General features: G+C 40.3%; 1 protein-coding gene across 1 annotated transcript; it reads right to left on the bottom strand.

Moving 5' to 3' along the window:
• Window positions 1-1,902: 1,902 nt before the first annotated feature.
• Window positions 1,903-13,931, bottom strand: tnfaip6 (tumor necrosis factor, alpha-induced protein 6). Its single transcript, XM_031304520.2, has 6 exons — window positions 13,737-13,931; window positions 10,263-10,400; window positions 8,704-8,865; window positions 4,892-5,120; window positions 2,303-2,343; window positions 1,903-2,215 (listed from the first exon to the last, which is right to left on the bottom strand). The coding sequence occupies exons 1-6, from the start codon at window positions 13,834-13,836 to the stop codon at window positions 2,082-2,084; spliced, it is 804 nt and encodes a 267-aa protein (XP_031160380.1). The 5' UTR covers window positions 13,837-13,931; the 3' UTR covers window positions 1,903-2,081.
• Window positions 13,932-18,416: the final 4,485 nt, after the last annotated feature.

The raw sequence follows: 18,416 nt of genomic DNA on the forward strand, positions 1-18,416 counted from the left end.
TTAATATAAATCAATAACATTTCTGTCAATTAGTTTATTAATCCTTGTTATTCACTCATGGAAAGTACTTGATGTGCGTCCGTATGGGTTATGAGAAAAATTATATTCTCATCTCTTTATCACTACAAGGTTTTGCTTATAAGTGTAATAAGCAAATGAACACAACAATATTATAGTAAATAATGGAGACATTTTCCTCTTTAATTGGACCTAAAGAATCAACTTAATGTAATGTCACAAATCTGCAAGATAAAAGAATTAGAAAAGGGGTAAATTGGATTTAAATCGTAAATGTCTGTAAATTTAATGGAAAAAGTACACAGTGTTTGTTACAGTGCAGGCTTATGAATAGGTTGTACATAGAGGTGAGCATTAGGGGTCTAAATCTTCAATGGTCTCGCGATTCAATTCGATTACAATTATCCTGTCAACGATTCGATACGATTTGATATCCCGATGCATCATGACGTGCCACCTCCTCAAATTTATTTTACATGGCTACACATGGTTTTCATCAACAAATTCATGCAGTCAGATATATATGAACTCCCATCTTTATTGCATCTGCTCTTAAAAAAAAGACACTTCCTGAATGTAGCAGAGTCGGAACACAGAAGACAAAAGGCAAAAAAACGTAAAAGCAGCGACCGGAAAATCAACAAGCAACATCAGTAGGCAATTAGTCGATTAGGGTCTGTCACTGCATCGATGCAGAAATGCCACGTCTGCATTGCGATGCATCGATGCAATGAGAAATTTCAACACCCCTAGTGTGCATACAAAGAACAGGTTCTTGTTTCCATCCCGAAGATGATAGAAGGTATGGCTGTCTATCTATTTGTTTCTATGGACCAGGCTTTGATTCTGGCCAGCACGTTAAAGCCATAGTGCGTTGTTTCTGTCTCCCCCATGAGGAATTCTAAGTAATGACAACAAAACTTTCGGCGCGTCCACATGATACAAGCCTTCCGTGATCAAACACCACCCCCCACCCCTTCTCCACGCAGTTGCTAGTAGCCAAGGAGGACACGGAGGATTAAAAAAACATGATGGACTCTTCAGAAGAGGTCATTATCTTCACTCGAGTTTCTGCGTGGGAAAGTCGCCGGACGACACAATCTTCTGAGAGTTGTGTGAAGCTGATGGTCTTAAGCGTGAATTGTACTGGCCGTTCCCAATCTGGTGCGCGCCATCGTGACGTCAAGATGACGTAAGTCTTGCCGGCGTGCCCGGATTTGTAGCGCGCAAACCGAGGTCGCGCACAACTTTTTTTTTTTCAGCGGCGCGCGACAAAGCAAACAGGAGGCATGAACGAGCTCCTGGGAAACCGGATGCCAGGACTCTCAGAGTGACGGCAAGTCTCTCTTGTAAACTTACTGGGTTAAGATGAGTTCTTTTATGGTGAATGAAAGGCTTGATCTCACCAAGTAGGTCATCCAATCAAATCGAAGCATTGACTTCAATGCTGCTGCCAGTTCTGCCGTAGTTTACCTTTTTCTTCTTCTTCTAGTCCATAGAAAGAGCAACGTCTGTAGCATTTCCTCATTAGTGCCACCTCTGTTCAGGAGAAGACTGCAACTAGTGTCGCGACCACCAGCGCGGGTATAAATAGTCACGGCGATCCCATGAGGCCACATTTGCGCTTGCCAGCTGGGCTGCGGTTACTGTAAAACACGCTTTAATTAGCTTTGTAGCAACTCACTTGGCAATGACCTGAATGTAACGGACGTTTATTATTATCAAAAAGTTACGCACTAAAGCTTCAATTGTTTGGTTCACCTTTGATTCTACCATATGAGGAACATTGTTAAACTCAGGCCCACGGTGTCCCCAGCTGAGTTGGAAATGATTATTTGAGTTTATGAGATTTGTTTTTTTATAAATCAAGCCCCAGGCCAGGTGTACACAAAGTCAGGATTGTTTATTTTATCAAGAAAGTACGAACTGAAACAGTCTGAAACTGCAACACAGTTTAAGTAACAGAGTTATTTATTTAATCAGCTATGAAAAAAAAAGTATTAATTACAGTACATAATGTAACAATAACATCATGAAAACAGCAACAGGATTACATCAGTGTATTAAACCATCGGTCGGTGAAAATAATCGGTGTGATTCTGTGAAAACAAAGACACATTAAAGGCAAGATATTGTAGCTGGAAGCCTCCGGCTGTGACTGAAGCATCAGAGAGGAACTTCAGCGTCATCACGTTTCCTGTGGAACAAAAGCATCAAAGATGACTGATCGAGAGACCCATCAGTGTTTAATAGTGCCGTGTGCGAAATTAGGAGGACATCTCACCTGTACTGATGATGTCGTCAGGTAAATAATCGCCACAGAATCTGGAAACAGACAGATTAAAGGTCCTATGACATGCTGCTTTTTGGATGCTTTTATATAGGCGTCAGTGGTCCCCTAATACTGTATCTGAAGTCTCTTTTATATAGACCTTAGTGGTCCCCTAATACTGTATCTGAAGTCTCTTTTATATAGACCTTAGTGGTCCCCTAATACTGTATCTGAAGTCTCTTTTATATAGACCTTAGTGGTCCCCTAATACTGTATCTGAAGTCTCTTTTATATAGATCTTAGTGGTCTCCTAATACTGTATCTGAAGTCTCTTTTATATAGGCCTTAGTGGTCCTCTAATACTGTATCTGAAGTCTCTTTTATATAGACCTTAGTGGTCCTCTAATACTGTATCTGAAGTATCTTTTATATAGACCTTAGTGGTCTCCTAATACTGTATCTGAAGTATCTTTTATATAGACCTTAGTGGTCTCCTAATACTGTATCTGAAGTCTCTTTTATATAGACCTTAGTGGTCCCCTAATACTGTATCTGAAGTCTCTTTTATATAGACCTTAGTGGTCCTCTAATACTGTATCTGAAGTCTCTTTTATATAGATCTTAGTGGTCTCCTAATACTGTATCTGAAGTCTCTTTTATATAGACCTTAGTGGTCCTCTAATACTGTATCTGAAGTCTCTTTCCTGAAATTCAGCCTTGGTGCAGAATTACAGCCAGTAGAGCCAGTCCCACAATGAGCTTTACTTAGGACGTGCCATTTCTGTGTCTGTAGCTTTAAATGCTATTGAGGAGGAGAGAGGGGGGGCAAGGTGGAGGGTGGTGGTGTGGCCTTGACGAGCTTGAGGCCACGGTTGTAGCTGTATTTCCTCATGGGCGGGCCAAATTCTCTGGGCAGCTGTGGGCGGCAGGCAAAGCAGAGAAAGGGGAGATAACCTTTCCCCTTATGACAACATAAAGGGAAGATTCTCCTTTTAGAGTACAACACTGTAGGATTCAATTAGGCCATGTTATTTTACTTTAAGTATAACAATTTAACTTAAGTCACATGAAGCTGAAGTGCAACTTCAAATTTCAGATGTTGAGTCTTTATTCTGGTGTAACAAGAACATTCTGGACTGCAAATGGAAAATGTAACAAATAGCAAGCAACACAGATGTCAAAAAAACTGACATGTTCACATTCTTGAACTTAAAGGAGAAATCCGGCGCAAAATGAACTGAGGGGTTAATAACACATGGGTACAGAGTCGACCATTCTCTGGGATATGTTTTCATGCTAATCGAATGTGACCAGTTTTAGCGCAAACCGCCAATTAGCTTATAACGCTAGTCCTCGGGGCAGAGGGTAAAGTCGACCAGTCGAACGACGAATGCCGTGCTTGAGCTGTTTCTGGTTACTGGTTGCACGGCGTTCGTCGTTCGACTGTTCGTGACTGTTTTCCCAAGATGGCACCTGCCTGTATATGTGAACGGTACTGTCTTTCTAAACTATCTTTTTAATAAACTGTCTGTACACTTACAAAGTTCTCAATGCTTCGGTTTACATGTAGGGACCCTCATTATGCTACCGTGGAAGTGTGGTGCTATTTTGAGCCTTGTTAGTGGTGTAGAAATAGCGATTTCTTTTTACTTTACCCTCTGCCCCGAGGACTAGCGTTATAAGCTAATTAGCGGTTTGGGCTAAAACTGGTCACATTCGATTAGCATGAAAACATATCCCAGAGAACGGTCGACTCGGTAATCACGTGTTATTAACCCCTAGGTTTATTTTGGGTCGGATTTCTCCTTTAATACTTGTCTTAAAGCCTCCAGAGTACAAAGTGCTCGCTGACATTGTGTCTGTGGCCAAAATGAAAATGATTGATACCTGATGATTGAGGTATACAACGCAGCCAGGTGTATACCAGGCAACCAATGTCAATGCCTGTTCCAGATGGATTATGAATTAAACTAATACCTGTTTTCTGAACAGCGCGCTTCATCAATGGTTTTGTTTTGAGGGAGGAAGTTACTTTAGAAAAAAAGCATAAAGTGCTGGACTCGGTCGAGGCCAACTAGAACATTTGGCGAGACCAATGGCCGAGTCCAAGAAAAGTCCAAATCCAAATACCAACAAGTCCGAGACAACAGAAAAATGTCTCAAGTCCGGATTCAAGTACTACAGCCCTGGTGTAACAATCCATTGGTCTGCATCGATGCTTTGATCAATGATCAACAATATCATCGATGTAAAGTGAGAATATTGATACATATCATCTTTAAGATGTGCCTTTATTTTGAAATTCCTACTTTATATTTATTTATTAATTAAAAATAACAGTTTGTTTTTCATTGAAATTGAATCGAAATTGTATCGTGACAGACTTTGTGATATCAGCAAATATCCTATCATTGTCCAAAGAATCCAAAGAAAAATATTTTATCGTGATAAAACTTATCTTAACCTAAACTTAAAACCCTAATCAATTATATATTTCCCTTCATCATACTGGCCACAAGAAGACCCTGTTTCAGTTCTATAAAGTTTTGGTCGCTACTACAACTGTGGGTACTTCCTACTTTCCCCCTCAAAGATCCTCACCTCCCAGCGAAGCCGGAGACGTCATCGTAGCTGTCGTACACCTCCAGGTAATCTGCCAGACACGCTGTGTCATCCTCCACATCCAACTCCAGGAAGTGGAGGCGAATCCTCTGGCCCAAGCGCACACGGATGTGCCAGTAGCAGATCTGTTCGTCCTGATACTCCTCAGGGAAGCCAGGAGACTGAATGATCTTCTGCTGATCCGTCAGCACCCCTCCACACTCCTTAGCTGGAAGACACACAAATGACATCCAATGATATAATATGATAAATGTCTTATATCAGCATGTGAAATATGATATTTACTGCTTTAAGCCACTGCTACTGCGTCTTCTGCCGAACGAAGCTGACTGGACAGCGAGAACATAACCACGACGAAACTTCCAAGATTACCAACTGTTGGGTTCAAAGGAACTCAAAACTGAAGTATTGAATGAGCTAGAAGCAGTGGTGGAATGTAACTACGTAAGTACATTTCTCCAGTACTACTTAAGTACAAATGTTGAGGTACTTGTACTTTACTTGAGTCTTTTCTTTTCATGCCACTTTCTACTTCTATTCCACTACATTTCAGAGAGAAATATTTGTACTTTTTACTCCACTACATTAATCTGATAGCTTTAGTTACTACTTACTTTACAAGTTAAGATTTTTGCACACAAAACACATGTAGTTAATTAATTATATTGATGCTGGTTTAATATGAATTAAACTACCCAACAAAATAAAGTCCAGCTGAAATGATTAGCCAATTAAACACTTAGTTTATTGACAGAACTGTTTGGATCGTTTCCAGTTTCTAAAATGTGAGGATTCTTCTGCATTGAGTACTTTTACTTTTAATACTAGATAGATAGATACTTTATTCATCCCAAGGAAAATTGTAGGCATCCAGTAGCTTAGACAACCATAACACAACAAAAACATACACACATATATCTCACATACATAAAAATCACTCACAGAAATTTAAAGAGTTAAAGGTGCTAAGGTAGACTGTGTGCAAAGGTGGTAGTGCAAAGTACATTTAAGTACATTTTCCTGATGATACTTACAAACGTTTACTTAGGTGACATTTTCAATGCAGGCCTTTTACTTGTAACAGAGTATTTTTTTACAGTGTGGTATTACTACTTTTACTTAAGTAAAGGATATGAATACTTCTTCCACCACTGGTCAGAAATAAAACACTAAAAGGAACTTCCCACACTCAAAGACATGTTTTGTCATCAGTGTATCGCAGCTGAAACAACGGGGAAGTTTGTATGTTGCCAACAGGCCCATAGCTGGTACAGATCAATGAGTAAGAGAAACCTTTAAGAGAGAGAAGTTGGATAATATTAAACTTTTGGATCCCAGATTACTTGAATAATGGTGCACGAAGGCATTACATCTAAAATGAATGAGTGAAACTGAGTCTATAAGTACACGCAAACCAGCGACACATTTTATATCACAGCAGTAACCATAGTAAGCTGAGGACGTGGATACACTCGGCGTCTGAGTTCTCAGGCGAAAGGAGCATTTCAAAGCTCCCCAAAGTGTTCCTTTAATCGGCTGGTGGGGTTGTGCGTCTGTTTATGTGAAGCATTTTGGTTTGGGATGGGGGGGGGGGGGGGGCTGTCTCTTGCGTGTGAGCTCTGAATGAATTCAGAATAGGAAAAAGAAAAGCTTTTGTTCAATGAAGGAAATGAAACACACATGTGGAGACTGGTCACAATGGCATCAAAAGCTTTTCCACTAGACGTCCTGCAAGAAGAAGACCTTAAATGCTGTTTATCTTTGTTTGTTATTTAAAAGAGGTAAACTTATAAGTCCATCACTGGGGCTCAATCCAGCCAAAATGTTTGGTCTAGACAGCTGACTGAACTGGTAACATGAGGAAACTGTCAACTTCACAGAGCAGAGGGTTATGTAATGATTAAATTCATGTGATCATGCCTCCAAAATGACTGTCTTTCTACTCTAACAATGAACCTCATAACCACAAAGTATGAAATGTAATTTGTGTGGAAATTGTGTTTTATTACATGCTCATTTTTTATCATTGTCTCATCAGCAGTTTGACCTGGCTTGAGGGGAACAAAACATTTTCTAAATACAGCCTGGGTCAATATTATCGACGAATATTACGGTACATACAGCAGTCCCTCCAGGATTTCTCAGCCTTTTTTTGAGATTGTTGCGGCCCAAAATGCCTGATTTTACGGGAGCTTTTGTAAAAACTGCGATAAAAGTTGCGATGTCTTTTGTATGTTTGTTGCAATGAAGTTGCGGGAGACAGTGAAAGTTGCAAAAAAAGTTGCGATTTTTTTGTTGTATAGTTCTTTAAAAATAAAAAGGAAACTTGTTTCGGGGAGAATAAAACTACTCTGGGCCGAGATTTCCTAGTAACGTTACCAAAAAGGCTCAGGATGCTGCAAATGTTGGTATAATATGAAAATGGCTGGTGGATTTAAGACAAAAAATTATAATTTATTGAATGACTCAAATTTGAACATATGTGTCAGTGGCTTGTTGATCTTTACATTGTTAGTTAATTTCCTATCCTGACCTAGGGCACACATTCATACGGTTTGATAAAGTAACGTTACTTATTGGACTTTAACTTATCATTGCACTTACAATAACGAGAGTAGCTGTCCTCAGTTTAGGTCATTGTGTCGTCTCATCTGCGGTTTTTCCTGCATCTACCGTGTGTGTTTGTGTGTGTGCGCGTCAGTAGCGGGGGAACTGTATGAGCAGCAGCCCCGCCCCCGCCCGCTGCAGACAGCCGACAGGATTGAAACCAGGCGCGGGGGGACCTATTTTTGACCAGGGGTGCTGAATAACAAAATAATGTAAGTAAGTAAACTTTATTTATATAGCACCTTTCACAGACAAAAGGGGTCACAAAGTGCTTTACAGTAAAAACAAATACAAAACAACAACACATCAAATACAATACAAAACCATATGGCTAATTAAATGCTTGTCTAAAAAGATGTGTCTTTAGGTGTTTTCTGAAAGTTTCCACAGAATCCAAGGCTCTCAAGGCTAAAGGAAGAGAGTTCCAGAGCCTTGGAGCCACCACAGAAAAGGTACAATCACCTCGTTTTAAAACGAGTTCTGGGAACAGTTAATGTTGTGTGTGTGTGTGTGTGTGTGTGTGTGTGTGTGTGTGTGTGTGTGTGTTAACTATCACTCAGCTACTCCACATCTTATCCACACTGCTGTCTGTTCTTAGGGTTTATTCCTGGTCCGATCATGATAACTCACAGGCTGCGACTGAGATTGTGGCGTGTAGTGTCAAGACAGGAAACAAAGTCCTGTCTCCCACCGTGTTCCCGATGAAGTTCTCTACATCATCCCTTACGTTTGACTTAGAACATCCTGAGTCAGCCTGTGGGTGACTATTCTTAACCCCCCCCCACACCCCCACTTGGACTCTGACAGTTAACCACAGCCACATTACTCTTTAACCCACACAGTTTAAGTAAGTCAAAGTCCTGTATTTAAAATTTGACTAAACAAAGTAAACATTCAGCCATATTAGCATTAAAACAGGCTGCATAAATCGTTTTTATATTAAAATAAAAATTGAACGACTCAGTATAATGTGAAAGCGGTCGCTCATGAACCCAGAGAGAATAAGAACTCAACTACACATCTTAAGACATCTTTTTGTGCTCTTTAAGCTCATTATTTAGATTTTTTTGGCCTGCATATTCATTAGTCTCATCAACCTCATTTTCCGAGAAAAGGTTTCAAAGAACGTACTGACTGTTAGATGTGAAAAAAAGGCAGTAGTTTTGTATAAAACATGTACTTACAGTTTGGGTTGTAGCAGTACACATCCCATCTCTCACTTTTGTTCAGCCTGCGTCCGTAGTCGACGATGCCGACCTTCCCAAAGCCACAGTTGGCGCCAGCTTTGACGATGGGGTAGCCAACATGTCCGTTGTCGAACCATCCAGCAGCACACACATGGAAACCTGAACAAGAGCAGCAATATATATCGCTTTATTCAACCACTTAGCAGTGGTGGAATGTCACTAGCAAGTACATTTTACAAGTACAGTACTTAAGTATAAATTTAAGGTACTTGTACTTTACTTGAGTCTCTTCTTTTCATGCCACTTTCTACTTCTACTCTGCTACATTTCAGAGAGAAATATTGGGTAACACTTTACTTGAAGGTATCTACATAAGAGTGACATGACACTGTCATGAACACATGGCACAGTCATGACACAGGAACCCTAACTCTAACCCTAACTTGTCATGACAAAAACCAAATGACGGCAGAAGCGTTATGTCATAAACGTTTATGACTTGTTTATAATGTTTATGACACGTTCATGACAGTGTCATGTCACTCTTATGTAGATACCTTCAAGTAAAGTGTAACCAAATATTACTTAGTACTTTTGACTCCACTACATTAATCTGACAGGTTTAATTACTTTACAAATTAAGATTTTTGCACACAAAACACATTTTATAGTTTATAAAATACAATGTTGTATTATAAATTAAACTAGCCAACAATGTATAGGCCTACAAGTACAGCTGAAATGATTAGACCATTAAACACAGAACGGTTTTGATTGTTTCTAAAAAACAATTGAGGATTTTTCTGTATTTTTCAACTTTTACTTTTAGTACTTAAAGTACATTTTCCTGATGATCATTTTACTTAAGTAACCACCACTGCCACTTAGTCGCTGATAATAAACTACTGTATTCTGCCAGCCAACCACAGCAAGTCTTGCTTTCAACTCTGCCAACAGGGCAGCCTCAGAAGTAAAAATCTGGATACGAGCTTTCGGGTGGCCACTTTGTGATGTTGTAGTTGTTTTTATTTGTGGGGGGTCCTCAGAGTTATAATCAGCAGACGCCAAGCCAGAACAGCCCAGTTAAAAAAAGAGGGACCTCCTAGGTAGACTGCAGTGGGGAACCTCAGCTGTAACCACTGACAGGTAGACGGATAAATCGGCTGGATTCAATCTCCACGCCAATGGAACGGAGTTGCTATCCACCCAAGAAGTTGTTAACAGGCTTTTACAATACTCGTGGGGCCACTTTCAACTTGGCACGGAGTCATGAAACAGCAAAGCACGAGTGGAAAGAAGTGTTTCACCCACTGCTTCCCGACCATCTTTACCCTGTGAACATATGAACCTCTTCTCCTACATTCCAGCGGGTTACATCAGACATGATGTTTCATGTGTTTCATGGGAGAAAGGAACAACTAAACACAACCCTCCCTGTTGGCAATGAAGAAAGAGTCTGCCTTGAGTGAGTTATGATGAATTATGAGCCATACACCTTCCCTACAGTACAGTAAATTTTCTTTCTGAACATGTATTGTACGTGACTTGCTGCAGACCTATTTGACGGGCCGCCTCCAGTTGTTCATAAGTGGCCAGCTTCCCTCCCTCGTACTTGCAGACAGCCTTGGCCTCTTTATATGTCAGCTGGTATCGCCCTTTGCGCGATTCCCGGTGGTAAACTCCAGCTGCTTGTTCTGTCAGAGAAAGAGAGAGAGAGAGACAAAAAAAACTGCTACCACTGTGTGAAGCCAAGAGAGGTGGTGACGCTGTCTGCAGCAAACCAGATCTGCAGCAACTAGGTCCATTTACTCAAGTACTGAAATACAAATTTGAGATACTTCTACTTCTAATTTGTGAGTCCCAAGTGTGGCAGTAAAATGTTGAATTAACTTGAAGGATTTGGAACAAGAAACCAAGACATGGATATCAAGTTGTCTTTTGTTTCCCTTCTGTCGGACTCTACTTGAGCGTTTCTATTTTATGTAACTTCATACTTGTACTTCACTGCATCTCAGTGGTAAATATTGTACTTTGTACTCCACTACTTTTGTCTGACAGCTTTAGTTACTAATTTTGTAGATGGACAGCTTTTCATCCCCTTCCTGTCCAGTGAAAACCATGTATCTCCAGATACATTGATGTTGAATGATGTTTTAAGTCTTTAAAGAGCCTCTTGCTTGGATCAGCTGTAAAAAGCATCGTCACAAAGCTGAAAACAGCTGTTTTTCTGACACCATGAAAACTTTTCAAACTTTTTAGAGATACGTGGTTCTCACAGGACAGCGACGCTGCAAACACACAATGATCTTATAGAATGTGATGCATTGCTGTTGATTAAACTACCCAACAGTATATAAAGGAGTTAAAATGAGTACAACCTTAAATATCTACAGCAGGAAAATGCAACATAACCATGAATGCAGCAGGAATATAAATCCAGAAACATCAGCTATAATAGGAAAACACTGACAGGGAACAGTTTACTACATAGAGAGTACTTTAACTAAATTACATTTTGCTGGCAATACTTACATACTAAAGTAAAGTTGTGAATGCAGGACTCTTACTTGAAGTGGAGTATTTTCACAGTGTGGGGCTGAAGCCGAGCAGGTGAGGTTAGGAGGGTTTTTAGTGAGAGGGTGAAGGTTAAATGAAGCTAAACGTAAAACATGAAGGAAAGAGGCTATTTTGGAAGTTCACCAACAATTTGGTCACTTGCTCTCTGGCCTCTTCAGTGGGGAGTCCTCTGCTGATCCTGTTTGGGCTTTACGCATGCATGACTGTGAAACTGGGCAGAAAGCACTCAAAAATTAGCCACAAGTTTATATTTTGATCTGTTTGATGAATGTTTTATTTGTTATTTTTTTACACTAGGTCAGGGGTCTTCAACGTTTTTTAAGCCAAGGACCCCTTAACTAAGAGAGAGACGGAGCAGGGACCCCCTACTGCATTTTGAATAAAAATGTTGCATTTGAAACTGGGCCTACAATAACATGTGGGCAGCCTAAAGCCTTTATACATACTTTTGTAGTGCATAGAATATGAACCTATTAAAAAATTTGTTGGCATAATTTTATAAATCATGTTTTAATGTTAAACATACATTAAAACACAGTGAATCCTTAGGATTATCTGTATCTGGATGGCTACCTTAGTGACTACCTTACGTACAGGCCAGTAATCCTATCATCAAAATGTTTTTCACAAATTGATAATATGTTGGATTCATGTTAAGACATTTTGATTTTTTAAAAGACTAAAAAAATGATATTGACAATATGACAATATTTTGGAGGCTCTCCTGCAGTAACTCTGAGGACCCCCTAGGGGCCCCAGACCCCCTGTTGAAGATCTCTGCACTAGGTAAACTCTCAGGCTCTGACTGCTACAGGAACCGACTGCCTTCCATCAGGTTCGGTAACAGTAACTGACTTTCAAAAGAAAAGATTGAGAACTTTCCAAGGAAGACAAAAAACAAACATGTAATAGAGGACATAAGTTGCACGAATAATAGAAAATGCTGTGCATGTGATTCAGTTAAGTCAAACCCATTAACAAAATGAGACTGTTCTGTTACTTTCCCCCCTCACCTCATAAAACGATAAAGAATGGGGTTCATTAAATGAGTTGGAGGTGTACTGTTTGTGAGACATATTTTAATATACATGAAGAGAGAATCAAAGCTGTGGTCATTTCAGTAGGATTAGCCTACAACATTATTAAGCCATTCTATTAATATTCCTTAAGTAACAGAAAGTAGCTGAACTATCATTTCTATTCTTTTATCTGTTTGCATTTTCGGAGGCCCCCCTGAGATGAGGTCATTCCTCCATGTTTACTGGCCTCATGCAGTACTCGGGCCAGGTCATAAACATGCAGTTTGGCACAAAGCTGCTGGACTGCTGTGCTGCTTTAATTAGTCCTTACTACTTCACACAATGTGCCTTTATGTGAGGGAAGTTTTACTGTGACAAGTATATATATATATATATATATATATATACTGGCACTGGCCAGTTTTGATTATTGGGGGGGTTGTAACCCCTCCATCCCCCCTGTAAATTAGGCCTATGTACTGTGATTCCAAACACTGACACAAGACAATCTCAGGTAAAAGTATCTTAAATGTAGATATTGAGTGAGGGAAATCATGAAGTAGCAAGTATGCTACTAAAAAAACTACATCTGATCAGTGGTGGAATGTAACTAAGTACATTTACTCAAGTACAGTACTTAAGTACAAATTTAAGGTACTTGTACTTTACTTGAGTCTTTTCTTTTCATGCCACTTTCTACTTCTACTCCGCTACATTTCAGAGAGAAATATTGTACTTTTTACCCCATTACATTAATCTGACAGCTTTATAGTAACTAGTTACTTTACAAATTAAGATTTTTGAACACAAAACACTTTTAGTTTATAAAATATGACGCGTTATTTTAAACTATAGGCTACCCAACAATATAACGGCCTACAAGTCCAGCTGAAATGATGAGACCATTAAACACACAACTGTTTGGATCCTTTCCAGTTTCTAAAATTGATGGTTTCTGCATCGAGTACTTTTAATACTTTAAGTACATTTTCCCGGTGACACTTGTATACTTTTACTTAAGTAACATTTTTAATGCAGTTGTGGTATTAGTACTTTTACTTAAGAAAAGGATCTAAATACTTCTTCCACCACGGAATCTGATAAATACAAATGCAAAGCAACCCTGATGAATAACGTTGAAACTGAAGACTGATAGTTGGAATAAACTAACGTGGTTTTGATTTATTTATTTTTTAAAAAGAAGGAAAAAAAAGGAAATCATCGTGTCTACTCCATTTCAAAGTTACTCCACTGATTATGTAAATAGAAATGGTCCTAACTCGAACTTTTGGGGTTTTTAACTTCACAATTAGAAGGCGACAAAAAGAAAAAAGTGAAGCTGCAGATTCATAACGTGGTCCTCGATGTCACAGCGTAACCGACACGTTTTTCCTAGCTACAACAACTACGACAGCAAGAAAAACAGTTATTTACCTAGCCATATTGAGTTGTGAAATATTCCGTTTTTGTAGCCCCATGCCCGCGCCTCTTTCAGCAGGAAGCCGAGAGTCCAGAGGAGAGCGAAGAAGCGCATCCTGCAGCTGTCTATGCGCAGCTGCTCTCTCCAGATGTTTCTCCGTCTGCTGCTGCTGCTGCAGCTACTGCTGGCTTTAAATACAAAGTCCTGACTGCTGCAGCTACTGCTGGCTTTGTATATGAAGTTCTGACTGCTGCTGCCTCCAACAGAGCTGGGAATCCACTGAGCTTCATTCAGGTACTGCAGCATATTAAGTACAAACAGGGATGCCAGGGGCGGGGCTAGAAGGGGGGCACGGGGTGGGACCAGCCCAGCCCTTGTCACATGACCAATTAACGCTTCCATAGCAGGGGTTTTCAAACTTTTTGTGTGTGTGGACCACTATTTGTAATCAAAAACTTTCAGGGACCACCTCATAATACACATAATAAAATATGTCTACACACAGTCCTACCTGAATTAATCCGCACCTCTTAATAGATCTACTAGCACTAAAACTATAACTGGTCATCGCATCAGTACAACAGGCTCATTAAAAGAAAGTTGACTGCACACAACGGCTGCCACATATTTCATTTATATATTTACTCAGGCGCCCGAGCGGGCATAATCAGGTTCATTTGAACAACAGGCTTATTTCCATAGCAATGAAGTATTACATCTATACAGTAATAAGAACACTTGGATATAGTCAAAATTTCAAAACCTTTGGCGATTTTAGGGGATTATTAGGAGTTTTACAAGTCCTCAAAAAGTGTGAAATGTGAAATTGTCCACTTAACAGCACATCCGCAAAACATTTCAGAAACGCGAGATTAAGAAACTAACTGGAAATTAAAATAATAATAGGCCTTATTCATTAGGGCCCGAGCGCCAGTGGCGGATCTAGAAAATGTTACATGAGGTGGCAAAGGGGTAGCGAGAGATCTTGGCAGGGTGGCAGGGGAAGACGGTACATGGGAACCCCCATATGTAAACGCACTGCTATGCCCTACTATGCCCCGCAACACCCTGCTATGCCCTGAACTGCTACAACTATTATTTCTAGTCATAGTTCCATTATCTTTGTTGTTACTATAATTGCCACCGTTCATCATACCAACTGGTATAATTATTATGAATCTTAATTCTCTTTATCTGTATATCTGTATCTGTCTCTGTGTCCCACCTGGCAGCAGCAGATGGCTGCCCACCAAGAGCCTGGGTCTGTCTGAGGAGAAAATGTTGGTAACATTATGAAGTCTATGTTGGCTTGGCTAGTGTTCCTCTGTTCTATACAGACCACTTCTCAATAACCTTTTTTGAACTCTTTGCATGGCCCAAACCACAGTTTGATGCGATGGATTGTTTTTACCCATCCGGGCAGATGCTCTGTCAGCATCAGACTCTTGAATGTTGTGCTGTACCACTGTATAGATTACTGCAAGGTAATGTATGTATGTAAAGCTGTTCTTGCCTCGAAAAAGAACCAAGTGTGGTCAAAATATCTGCAATAAAATAAATACATTGGAGCTTCATGTGAACTCCCTCCAAACAGGTGCTTAGACGGACTAGAAGTTGTTTGTGTTGTTACAAAAACCAGATCCAGTTGTGTTCAAGATAATCTTGAAGCTCTGTGACTGGGAGTTGAACCCAGATGGGTGTTGTTGGGCGAGCCATTTTTAAACTGCATGACACTATTCCCCTGCACTAATAATCATTATAAGTCATAATTCTGACTCAACTAGTTCTTACAGTAAGTGAGATACATTTCAATGGAATTTAGCCCACTTGTATTTCTCAATCTGATTTTTTTCTGAAACACCTTTTTTGTGTTTGACTCATGCATGATTTTTATCTACCACAGCTTTTTTATTTTATTTAAACGCAAGTAAAACTGTAGGAGGTAAGAGATGAACAGACATACAGCAGTAATTACTATTACCTTCCACCTGTCATGTTATCTATATTATTATAATGCAGCAATTTAATAATTAGCACTTATTTCACATGCAGTTTGATTAGATGCATTTCTGTTTAAAATTGTGACTTGTGATTGTGCATACACTAGCCGTATGGTATTAATAGCCTATAAAAAATAGTAGGATCCTAATATTGATTTCTATTGATGAAAAGTAGCTAAGTACATTTACTTAAGTATTGTATTATATTACATACTACAATTTTAAGGGATAGGCTACTTGTACCATTTCATGCCACTTAATACTTCCACTCCACATCAGAGGATGATATAAACTTTATTCTCTACAACCATATATTTGATCATTATTACTACAGATTGTTTTACATAGAAAATATATCTTTAGATTATGAAATATGATACACTGTCATAGAGTTCTACCCCAAAGTCAATGACATGTTTTAAAGCAGCCATATTCTGCTCATTTTTAGGTTCATAATTGTATTTTAAGGTTGTACCAGAATAGGTTTACATGGTTTAATTTTCAAAAAACACCATATTTGTGTTGTACTGCAGCGCTCTCTCTCACTGCTGCAGATCCTCTTTTCAGCTGGTCTCTGTTTTAGCTACAGAGTGAAACCTCTGTTCTTCTTCTTCTTCTGTACTATCTCTGATTGCACTGCACATGCTCAGTAGCTCAGATGTAGATCATGTCAGCTAGCTAGCTCCATAGACAGTAAAAGAAAGGCTCTTTCTACAACTTCGGTCAGTTACAAGGCAGGATTAGCTGGGAGACTTCTAAATGAGGGCGCACATGGAAGTAGTTCTTTTGTAGATTATGGTGAACTTGTGTGTGTTGTAGCAGTGCTTTGCTATTGAGAACGAGGTAGCATGCTAGCGTTAGCATGCTAGCGTTAGCGTTAGCATGCTAACGCTAACGCTACGAGCTAATGGTTGCGGTTAGCCTGCTCGTTTCGGCTTGTGACGTCACAAGCCGTGCCGATTTTGAACAGCTCACCCAGAGACTGAAGGCAGGACACATTCAGAAACTGTATCTCACTCTAAACAGCATGGATGGATTTTTTTCAAAGTTTGTATGTGTGTGGAAGCACCAGAGACACAACATAACACCCCAAATCCCAGAAAAAGTGATTTTTTCATAATATGGGCACTTTAAAAAGTTTATAAATTAGATGAACCTTGGCCAGATATGGCACTGAAATATTGCTTAAATGTTATTGCATCAGTTACAGGTTAAATTATATATGATATATCACTATTGAAAATGGCCCTTCTGCATAATTAGTACTTTTGATAAGTACATTTTGCTGATAAAAGTTTTGTATTTTTAATTTAGTTCATTTTTAATGCAGAAATATAATGAGTATTTATACTGATGATGTTAATGGCAGCTGTAGCTTGCTTCCTGAGCTGTATCGGCCTGTACAGAAAGCAAACTACAGCTGCCATTAACATCTGTTGTTGAAGAGTTTAAGGTGGCCAAAGCCCGGCAGGTAATAATGCTTCGCGACAGTAGTGAATTGGTCCACCAAGCAGATATCAGCATCTGCACAGGACGGAAATGGTCAGCAAGCAGGGCTGTGGCAGACGCAGAGACAAGGTTGGCACTGGTTGGCAGTGGTGGCCTAAAGGTTAGAGAAGCGAGCATGGGACCGGAAGGTCGCCGGTTCAATCCCCAGACCAGCAGGATAAAATCTGGGTGGGGAAAGTGAAAGAGCAGCGCTTGTCCCATCCTCATTACCACTACTGAAGTACCACTGAGGTGCCCTTGAGCAAGGCCCTTAACCCCAACCGCCCCAGTGGAGTTGCTCAGTGGCCAGCAGATCAGACTGTGGTTGTACTGGGCAGCTTCGAGGTATGAATGTGTGACTGTGTGAATGTGACAGGTCGTCGTTGCAAATGACAAATTGTTCTCAATTGACTTACCTGGATAAATAAAGGTAAAAAAAATAAAATAAAGGTTACGCCACAAAGACATCATGGGGACGGTCAACCAAGGCAGGCTGGGCCTAGGAGTCATAACCAGAGCTAGGTGGAGGGACGTTAATGCCAAAGGTCAAGTCCAGAAGAGCTCCGTATGGTGGAGGAGGAGGAAAGGCAAGCGAGGGCAGCAGCCATGAAAAACCAGGGGAGGTGGACATGTTGGGGCAGTGTCCAAGGAAGACCATTGGGGTGGAGGGATATGTGGGGCATGGAGGAGAAGAGGATCAAATTCCTCCTGTGCTCTATGTCCTACCAACACCAGTGAACCTCCATCGTTGGGGGCTGGCTGAGAGCCCAGACTGCATGCTGTGTGGGAAACCGGCAAGCCTTGAACACGTGTTGTCATCATGGCAAGTTCAGATGGAGGCATGACCATGATACTTGCCGAGCTGGCTGCAGGCCTGGAGGAAGAAAGAAGGAAGACCCACAACAGCACAAGGACGACAGCACCCCGTTTTGATCAGGTTTGTTAGAGCAGGGGAGAGCTCTAGCAGGACATCAACTGGCACAGGAATCTTGACATCTGCTACTGACTGGGACATGAGAGTTGACCTCAGGAGACAGCTCAAGTTTCCAGAGGAGATCGCTACCTCAACTCTCAGACCAGACATAGTTCTGTGGTCCAGAGCAACAAAACAAGTTGTGCTGCTTGAACGAACTGTGCCATGGGAGGAGAGGATAGAAGAGGCCCATGAGAGAAAGCTTGGGAAGTACCAACCACTCACCCAACAGT

This window comes from Sander lucioperca, chromosome 8, assembly GCF_008315115.2.
Source record: "Sander lucioperca isolate FBNREF2018 chromosome 8, SLUC_FBN_1.2, whole genome shotgun sequence".
NCBI lineage: Eukaryota > Metazoa > Chordata > Actinopteri > Perciformes > Percidae > Sander > Sander lucioperca.